Raw genomic sequence first — 10,707 nt, 5'->3', positions numbered from 1 at the left:
TTCATAACATCAAATGAAATGCCATTATTGGTCAAGAAATACTTTTACCAGCCACTTCCAAGTAGTCGTCAGATAGCATAACATTTGATGAGTCAGCCAAAAATGGCCAAGTGATTTGGCTGTGAGTCGAAACTGTTGTTGGTGATGTCAAAATCAGGTGACACTTAAGAGTTTTACGATTAAAGTCATGACAAAAGGCAGTGCACTTCAATAACCTTTATTTTGTTTACAGATGTATTCCATTTTGAAGTTTGGAGGGGGGAGAGGGAGCATTAGTGCTATTTACAATTGGTTTGAAAACGTTTATCTCTGTACAGATTTGAACCCTGATCAATATAAACAATATATATTTAAGACCTAGTGCTGTTACAAAGCGATTCTTTAAAGCAAAAAACCACAAAGAAAACAAATGATTACATTAAATTATAAACAAATTAAAAAATAATAAGAGCACAGAAGAAAGAAAATAAAAGATACAGTCCGTCAATGATTAGGGAGGTTTTGCTGATGTTAAGCACAAGACATCGTCAGCGAGTGACTGTGAACTGGCTAGAAGCTAACCGTACACACAATCATAGACTAAACACCAATATACTATATATCAACAAGATCTAGAGTCATCATGTTCTATATAAGATTCATATTAAATATATTCTACACGTTACCTTAGTTTGGAACATTACTTCCATTGGAAAAATATAAAATAAAACAATAAAACTTTTTATACATTTTTATTAATCTGATGAAGGAGCACATGCTTCGGTTGTGCAAAATGGACTTATTAATGCAGAGAGAGAGAATCAAGGAGAGAGTAAGAAGCGAATTAAGACAAATAAGGAATAATTTCATTCCGAGTTAATTTCCCTGCTTGGACAGCAATTTGCAATTTGTCAAAGAGATCCTTCACAACACTGTAAAAAGAAGAAGAAGAAAAAAGAAGAAGCACAATGAGCCTTTCCTCGGAGAGAGAGAGGGATGGTGCATCAGGGAGGGAAGAAAACTGACGTGACGTTTTATTAATCATAACACTGGTCGGTCAGTAATATGCATGGACTGTCAAAACACAGTCACAAATGTCATGGACAAACAAATAACCAAAACAACACCACCAACACTGGTTGTTTGTCTATTTGTTAGGTTTTGTTTGGCTAAGAATATGACGACTGATAGAGTAGGACGTGTCGGTCTCTACAAAGCTCTGCAGACAAAAAGGAATAATTTCTCTCTTGTGACCTTTAAGGGCACATGCAGAGGGCAGTAAAAAGGACACCGGCTTGTTTATATATGCGTGTATTTGTGTGTGTCCTGGTTTGAGTTCTCTGATCAGGCACGTCTAAGCTTCGTCTGCTGCACCGAGGGAGATCACACAAGCACATATGGTTGTGTGTGTAGACAGGATGACATAGTGTGTGTGTGTGTGTGTGTGTGTGTGTGTGTGTGTGTTGGTATGTTGGCGAGTTGTTAGTGGTTAGAATTCTCAGCGGTCTGTATGAGAAAACAAGGCCACACACACAAAATTGGGCACTGCATTACTATGACAACCAGCTAGAATGAGAAGCCAGTTAGTAAAGGACCAGACCGGCTGAGGATGGCTAGACAAAGTTTGTGTGTGTGTGTGTGTGTGTGTGTGTGTGTGTGTGTGTGTGTGTGTGTGTGTGTGTGTGTGTGTGTGTGTGTGTGTGTGTGTGTGTGTGTGTGTGTCACAAGGCTTAAAAAGGTGTGCATTAAGAGAAAAAAACAGGGGGGAAAACACATGCAAATCCAGTTCTCTCCACTAATTTTCAGTTATGACAACAAATCAAGTACAACAAAGGAATCAACTCTATCGTTAATCAATTTCCTGCTCCCAACTCTGTGTCCTGAATCAGCCTGAGCCTGCCGTCTTTCTATATGTGGGTAAGAAGGGGGGGGGAGGGGTGTGTGTGTCTGTCTGTATGCATATCCGCATTGTGGACAGGCTCCAGGACAGGGGACAAACTCATTAGGTCCAGGATGTTGAGGGCGAGAACGGATGAGAAGGACAGAGGGCCGGCGGCGGTGGTGTGTATTTACAGAATGACACAGCAGTTACTCTCCCCGGTCTTCTCTCTATTCCTCTGACCTGAAAACACACACACACACACACACACACACACACAAACACACAAACACACGATCATCATCCAACAACTTGCTATGTTGGCCAATCAAATACATGAACTCACACATTCCTGGCAGATAAATTTGTAACGTGAACGCCGTATTTCTACAGTTTATTTTGCAATTGTTGCACTGAACGATAAAGTAGCTGTTACATCCTGTCTCATAGTATCAAAAACCACTGTGCAGCATTTTGGTGTCTGATAAGCATTCAAATTCGTGGATCTGTGACTCAAACTGGACTTTCTGGGTTATATTAGATGACTCATCGATACCTGAAGCAACACTCCCACTCAGTTTGGCTGTTATGCGGTTTCGTAAATACAAAGACTGAAAGCTAAAAACTCTACCTCCAAACCTCCAGGTAATCTCAGAATTAAACTGTTTCTATCGTCTCGGCTACTTGTCCTGTAATGTGGAGGCCTGGACATCTCTGCAGCACGACAACATTTCATTTAAAATGTTAATACGACATAATAATAACATTTCGCTTCTGACAAATACTGCGCCTCCTGCTACTTTCAAATTGCAGAAAGCCATTTTTCGATTTAGATCAAATCTAGATTAATTGTTCAGCCCTACTTTCTTGCAACTGACAAAAAACGAGGGGAAACATGGCTCTATTTGTGGCGTGCTAACAATATTGCTGAGCGAGAAATACATTTTTCCTTTTGAAAAACATACATATATTTTCTGCTATTTCTTTACTTGTAACAGAACTTTGCTTTGTTATTGTTCGTCCACAAGGCACAGGTTTGCTTCGGGAGTAAACTGGGATACCTTATTTGACCTTACCATGGGTTTATTTTACCCAGAATGCATAGCAAATTGAACCGTCAATACCTAGTGTGCTTTGTGTGACCTTAAATGTCACTCTGAACTCTGACAATTTGTTAGGTTAAAATCAGCACCTGTTACAACATACAACCACCTTCTACTACACAAAAAGGAGAACTGTCACATAATATGATTTATATCAGCTGCACATTCTACACAATGTGCTGTATCTTGGGGATACACTTACGCGAGCCAATTATTTGCACCAGTGGCTGTTCCTAAAACAGAAGCCATGTGTAGAGATAAATAATGGCTCGGAGCAGAACGTTTAAAGTTGTTCAGCGTGTGAAAAGACCTACTGAAAGAAAAGAAGGGTTAGTTACCTTGGGAATTTGGCTCAGGCAAAGTCTCTCTGGCAACTAAATGCATCACTGTGGTCTTCCCCAAGGGCAGTTTGAGAGCTAGCGGGGGAGAAGTGAGAGAGAGACAGATTAAGAGTTAGAGAGGGAGAAAGGATGCAAAGGTTATTCAGTGAACAGCATGTCTGTCTTTCAACATCAGTATCATCAGCAAACAGCTTTTCTGAAATCATGATTCACTGAAAGGCTACAAACAAAATAATAATGTGCGGAGGTCATTTTGTTGCAGAATAATAATCTCTTGCATGTAAGGAAAATAATTTAATCCTTTATGCAAACCAAATATTTAAACAAACTCAATTATTGCTCAATTTACAGATAAAATAACTCGGCAAGCTCTTCAAAGACAAGAACGTTTTAAATGCTTTCACTTCCGATAGGACTGTGAGATAAATCAATATAATCTTGTGTCGACTTGTCGTGGAAATGCATTTTGATAACGTGATCATATGTTACTCAACTCCCCAAAAACTGCTCGTCAATAAGGTGACGCGTGCCTTCACTCATGGGTGTGGCGTCTATGTTTACACTTCAAAACCAGTGGGAGTTTTGGCTGGACCTTTAAGAGGATTCTGTGTCCGCTTGCAAAATACGTTAAGGGAATTATCAGATAGATGGCAGTAATGGGATGAGTGTAAAAGGGTTAGTGACGGCTGTAACCCCATTAACCACACGAAACACCAGTCAAATCAAAATTGGGTTAAGTGGATTTAAAAACCCTAAAAAGGTAGGGAGAAGTGAAGTGGGCTGCCATCCTCTTTTTCTCTTCACATTTTATTTTCACGCCCCCGCCCCACCCCCCTCCTTCCTGTCTCTTCTTTGTGCTGCTTGAGGTCTACTCTAACGCCAGTCTTGCCCCTTTCCTGACCAGTCTCTTTCCCCTATTTCCTCTCTCCTCCCTCTCTCCGTCAAAGCAGGCTTGTCCGGAGCACTGAGGTACCTCTGTTCTGCGGCTCAGGAAAAAGATGAGAACAGCAAAGAACTTTCCAGCAACACACTGCTGTGATTTTGTGTGCATGTCTATGAGCATGTACTTTAGGGAGGTGTACTTTCTGTGTTTTCTCACCTCCTAGTGTTACGTTGCCGTGTAGAAACCGGCCCTGGTAGATCAGCCTCAGGATGTTAGGACTGCTGACCTGCTCTTCCTCCCAGTCTGAAAATAAAGGGGCAGATGAAAAGAGAGAGTTAAAAGAAAAACATCGACACAAAATAAGACAAAAGACAAGCTTCATATATTTTCGTCATTCCCGCTTATGTCTTCTTTGTTTTCTTCCTGATTGTTGTTTAAAGTTTGCTATTCTTTTTTTATCTAAATTGCTACATTATTGTAGCTCTATAACATGCAGGTTGTATTTCACAACCTTTTTTTATTGCTACCCGAGGTTGAATGTGCTGTAAAAGTCAGTTCCTTATTGAACATTGCTAACGGAGGTTCCCAGACTCTAGTTTAGGGACACAAGGGATTTAATTTTTATGGGGCTCTGACTAAAATCAGCAGATATAATGAAAAGGCTTTGAATTTTAAACGACTGCGTTAGTCCTGTCGTGCGTCAATATAAAACACTTAACAGTGTAATGAAAAGAAATCAGTCATCGCATGGTGAAAGAAAAAGACCACCAACAACCGTACTGAAGATATTCTAAGACATGTAAGGCCTTTATTTTATCATTACATGCAGAATGTATAATGTGAGGGCTTTGTGGGATGCACTACAGAATGTGAGAAAGAAGGAAAGCAAGAGAAGAACACTAGGTGTGGCTTGGGAAGAGCTACAGACAAAAGTGAAGGCATTAAATGAGAGAGAAAACAGTGGGGGGAGTTGCACGGCAGTAGCGTCTGGCGACCAGATGTTTGTCTCTAGCTAAGCGGAGGGTGTTGGTGCTGACTGAGTGCCTGCTCTGGGTCTCACAGGGTTCAGATGTGTTGTCTGGGAGGAACACTGGGCGCTTATAAAACAGATCGGACTGAAAGGAAAACGGCTCTTAGTAAAACTGTATTAGTTCTTCATGCACTGTGGGGGCTTCTCTAAAACTAGACTACAATCACAGATTTGAAGGTGAATGAATTCTAACACTGGTGTAGCAGCAGTTAGGAGTGGGTGTATTACAGAAAGGAGGTGGCTGTACTGCAATCCTACATTCCTGTATGTAATGATAATCATGCTGAAAGGAGGAGCACACTAATTACCCTACACCAAAGATTGGCACGTACCCACACTGCTATAAACATGTACACGCGTTTCAACTCCTATTTTGTTTATATTGACCGCCATTTCCTCTATTAAGTAAACGAGCCTGCCCGTCTGTCTTCACGTGGCGCGCTGTACTCACATCCCCGGGACTGTGAGACAGACTCGGGCAGAGCAGAGCGAAGTCAGTATGTCGTATTGTGCGATTAGTGATTTATTTACTTTTTGTTTTACTTTTGTAAGCAGTGACGCGATCGGGTCCAACATACGTAGGTATGCTGGACCCTGTCTGCGTCACTTTGGCAGGTTTCAGTGTTACAGTAGGGGAGACCGGGGTAAATTGTAACTTCTCTTTAACTTGTGAATTTAAAAAAAAATTCTGAACTGATCGTTATTGAATCATATTATTTAATAACAGCAACCAAATTGAACCGTAAGCATTTGATTTACAGGTTCCATAAACCTTATGAAGTGAATGGTGAATATACATTTGTGTAAAGGTTTTCGTTTCTGTTTTCTTTGTGAAATAAGGATATGACCTCTTTTGACCGCCTAAGAATCGAATTCCAGAAGCAGAACCAGAATCAGGATCCAAACGACCCTACTAATTTGTTAGCATTACAGCTTCTGCAAACACACAGCAGCTGTGATAAAATAACACCAATATGGGATACAGTGAACGTTGCGTTCGTTTACTAGAAAGCTCAAACGAGTTATGGCCAAAATGCACGTCCGCCGAAAGACGCACTTCAAAACAGCCGCCCGTATTATTTTTAACACCGGTGGCGACTAGGCGCGAGACAGCGCTCGTGGACATGCCGCATTGTGATACTTCACGGCACTCTCCTATTTCCAGACTCGCCGCCCCTGAAAAAAACACAGATTTTTCCAACTCGCTTAGCCTCAAAGAAAACTAAAACTGAACAAAAATGTCAACATTGGTGCCACGTGATGAAAAACTGAGTGGACTGGAGTCACTACAGTCTCATTCATATATCAAATATCAAACCGGTGTGAACATTTTTACACCGGCCCAACCCTACCTGTGAGACTTTTGTGAACATTTAAAAATAATAGTGAAAAGAGTCAAAAATAAATCAGTCTGATTGGAAAAAAAAGAAATGGCCGCATTACTTCAGACGGGTTTTATTGCCTTAACCTTGAGACTACACATGTAGATGTAACTACTGCTATATCTTCATCGACTGCCATTGCCAGTAACAATGATGAGGCATCTAAATGGAGCCACTACTCACCCATCGGCCAGTTGTCATAGACGTGTTTGGCAATGTCCGCTGCCGAGTCATTGGGAGAGAAGAGGAATTCTTTCGTCTTCCCGCTGACTAAAATAAGACGCAGGTTTATCTGCAACACAGATAAAAAAAAAACAAGATATGTAGGTTAGAGAGCTATATGAGAAACATCAAATAGAAGAGAACACAAGCAACCGTCCCATATGTCACATTAGACACAGTCAGATCAGGAAGCGAACAGGTTCGAGTGAAGTCATTTAATAGGAAACAGGAGAAGGATATGAGGACCCTAAGGAGTGTCCTTCCGCAGGATTAACTCCCATCTGTCTCTCAAGCTTCCTCCTTACTTTTCACTCATCACTCTAACGCTCTGTTTCTTTGGTTCCCAATTCTGTCATTTCTGACAGTTTGTCACCTTCTCAACTTTACCACTCACAAGCCAGATGTTTCACTTTGCTTTGTTCCTTCGTCTGGAGTTGAAACCCCATGTATAATTGTTTGAACATATACTTTATCATATGATATTCTTCAAATAGAAGTTTGCTCATTTAACTGTAAATAAAGAGAAACGATGCATATCGTCAACTACCTGGTTTTCTACATATATACTCAATGGGCCAACTGCATTTTCCAATAAAATGTTCATTGCTACTTTTTTTATTTTGTATTGCATTTTTAAGGTTAATTTCCTGGGTACATAAAGTAAACTTAGATTCTTATCATTTTTGAAAGACACTGTGGGCATCTTGGCTCTTTGTGTAAAACAGCCCACAAAACACCAACAATTAGCTGAAAAAGTACAGGCTGTTAAAATGTGCAACCTGCCCCAGGATTGCTTATCCCAGTAGTCAGTGGTGACGGCCAAGTATAATAATAAATTATTAATAGTGTGAGACTCGTATTCACAGTGTGCAAGTCCACTTTCCTGTCAGCTGAGCAGAGTGCCACTATGTGGTCTACTACATGATTTATGTCGTGAGCACAAACTTTAAGAATACTGAAACAAACAACAGTCATACATAGTACAAAACAGCATATATTGAACGATAGAGAAAATACAGTGGACAATAACCTGCTGGCTATGCTATATCAAAATCCTGATAAAACACAACTTCTTGCACATTCCTTTACCAAAACACAATTGCACATTAAGCAGAAACTTAATTCATCATTAAACACCCCACACACACTGTATGAGTATCAACAACATCTGACTGTCAAACATGCCAACAGATAATAATGACAAAGAGACAAATTCATTGTTGACATTTGATTGGTGCGACTTATATTCACACTAAAGACGCGAGGCCCAGCGCTACAATTTGACAGGCTGAAAACAGCATTTTCTACCATCTTTTGCATGATAAATGACTTGAAAAGGTTAAATCGACTAATTGTTGCAGCTCTAGCTGTTCTGCACTTAAAACTCATTTGCATATCAAATGCCTGGCATTAGGATGCATATTAGAGGTTATCTCTTAACTGTTATGATGTGTTTTCAGCAGTGTCACAGTATGCATTTTAAGAGCCAGAGCAAAGGTCTGTGGTGTGTGTTTGACTTTGCTTTCTATATTTGTGTCTAGCCTGCAGTGAGTGCATGGCACAAACACGTGTGTGTCATTGTTTCTAGTGTGTTTCCATGTGCCGAGCGTCTGTCAGACCTCTACACGCCCGCCCCTGCCCCAACAAACCCACTCTGTTGACCGACACACGTATACATACTTGCACACAGAGCCGGCTGCAGTGATGTAACAGAGCTAACACTAACTGATTGAAACTGACATCTCCGTAAGCATGTTATCAAATCAGCTTAGAGGTTTAAGAATGGAGGAGCCATACACTCACATACATACATACATACATACATATACACATATACACATATATTTATATACACACATATACATATATACACATATGTATTTATATACACACATATATACACATATGTATTTATATACACACATATATACACACATATACATACACACACATTATATATATATATATATATATATATATATATATATATATACATACACATATATATATATATATATATATATATACACACAGTATATCTCAAAAGTGAGTACACCCTTTAGATTTTTGCAAATATTCTGTTATATCCTTTCAGGGGATAACATTATCCTACTGAAACTTTGATATAACTTAAAGTAGTCAGTGTGCTGCTTGAATAACAGTATAGATTTATTGTCCTTTGAAAATTACTCAGTACACAGCTGTTAATGTCTAAACAGCTGGCAACAAAAGTGAGTACACCCCCCATATATATATATATATATATGTGTATGTATGTATGTATGTATGTATGTATGTATGTGTGTGTGTGTATATATATATATATATATATATATATACACATACATACATACATACATACACACACACACACACATATAATTATATAATAATTTATAATATATTTTCTGGCATTGTAAAGACTAAACCATAATTTGATTATTCTAGTAAATAATCGCCAGATCGATAATGAAAATAGTCGTAATTGCAGCAGTTTCCTTCTGTGATTCACGAGGGACAATTTCAGCAACATGGATGAGATACAGATCATAAAGCAGGAATTTGCAAAATGCTGGTGAGTGAAAAGTTATTACATCTGCTGACAGTTCTTTACAAATAAACAAAAAGGGAAATAAACACACCCTGTAGAAAAGCAATACCTGAGAAAGACTGAATGAGACGGATGAAGACAGAAATAATGAGGAAGAAGCACACAGACGAAGCTCCTTAAGATAAGCAAGGTCTTGCTTCGTCCTGGTTGAACACCTGGTCGTTACCATGGTGTCACCATGGCGACAGCCAGTAGTGGGTGGCTTAACCTGATAACACCTGCAAGAAAGCTTTACCCCTCCTCCCTTCTGCCCATTTCCTACAGTGTCACATCATATTGTCTTCCTCTCCTTGCAGCAATCTCTGCACCCCCTCCCTCCCTCTGCGTCTCTCCCCCACTCGTCAATCTTTCGCTCTGCACCTCGTACAGTGAGGGGATGTACAAAGCCAGAATAACAAGAGGCACCGTGCTAGCTTCAATTAAACAACATAAACTCAGCCTGTCTCCTCTTATCATCAACCCTGCACAACTTTCTTTTAATCTCTTTATTTGCTTCTCTCCCCCTCTCAAGCCTTCTTTGCTTTCTTTATTTTATAGAATGTATCGTTATCTATGTATTTAGGTTATTCATTTGATTAGTGAAATGAATAGCCTAAGTACAAAGATAAATAGATGCAGGTGCTTCCATACGAGGTACAAAGCTCATGAATGGTTTGATTAGTATTAGAATGATGCCAATCATGATGACCTTCGTAGTCACCTGATTTAACACCTACAGGAAGTGCTAGCCAGCACTCTCCATCAGCATCAAAACCTCAAGTTGAGTTCAGGGACATGCAGGATCAATGCATAAGTGACATTGAAGCTGTTCTAGTGGCTCGTGGTGGGGCAACACCTTACCAAGACACTTTTTCTTCAATTTGTCACCCATCTATATCTCAACAGGTGAGCTTTTGTCGTGCTTTTTTTCGTCTTTTTCCTCACCCTTTATTTTCATTGAGATTTTTCACTGAATCAAGTTGTCAACTCTCTCTTGCTCTTTTCCCTCTCGCTCCCCCCTCTCCTCGAGGGCCCCTGTGTCTTCTCCATGGACTCTATTCCGCACAGGGGCTGATAATGAGGTTTCATAGACAGCTCAGGGAAGTATATTCAATTACCATCCATTCTATGGAACAGCTCCAGGTATGGGGGGAGAGCACTATTTCATGCATACACTTAATTATACAGAACATACACATATCTGCAGGCAAACAGTCAGTTACTCATGCTTACAAAGAGCACGTCCTAGCGTACAACTAGTCTCTCATTCTCAGCTCATGATGTCAGACAGCTGTATG

At 39.9% G+C, this 10,707-nt stretch overlaps 1 protein-coding gene across 2 annotated transcripts in view; it reads right to left on the bottom strand.

Annotated features, from left to right (window-relative positions):
- Positions 1-201: 201 nt before the first annotated feature.
- Positions 202-10,707, bottom strand: part of ubl3a (ubiquitin-like 3a) — a 30,329-nt gene continuing 19,823 nt past the window's right edge. For both annotated transcript variants that reach the window (XM_029448224.1, XM_029448225.1), the window contains exons 2-5: positions 6,781-6,889; positions 4,402-4,488; positions 3,300-3,377; positions 202-2,101 (exon numbers count right to left, since the gene is read on the bottom strand). In XM_029448224.1, coding sequence (XP_029304084.1) covers positions 2,049-2,101; positions 3,300-3,377; positions 4,402-4,488; positions 6,781-6,889 — 327 coding nt within the window. In that variant the 3' untranslated portion in view covers positions 202-2,048. The remainder of the gene's footprint in view (positions 2,102-3,299; positions 3,378-4,401; positions 4,489-6,780; positions 6,890-10,707) is intronic.

This window comes from Cottoperca gobio, chromosome 14 (genome assembly GCF_900634415.1).
Source record: "Cottoperca gobio chromosome 14, fCotGob3.1, whole genome shotgun sequence".
Lineage (NCBI taxonomy): Eukaryota > Metazoa > Chordata > Actinopteri > Perciformes > Bovichtidae > Cottoperca > Cottoperca gobio.
The sequence above is the reverse complement of the archived record's forward strand: the minus strand, read 5'-3'. Positions and strand labels throughout refer to the sequence as shown.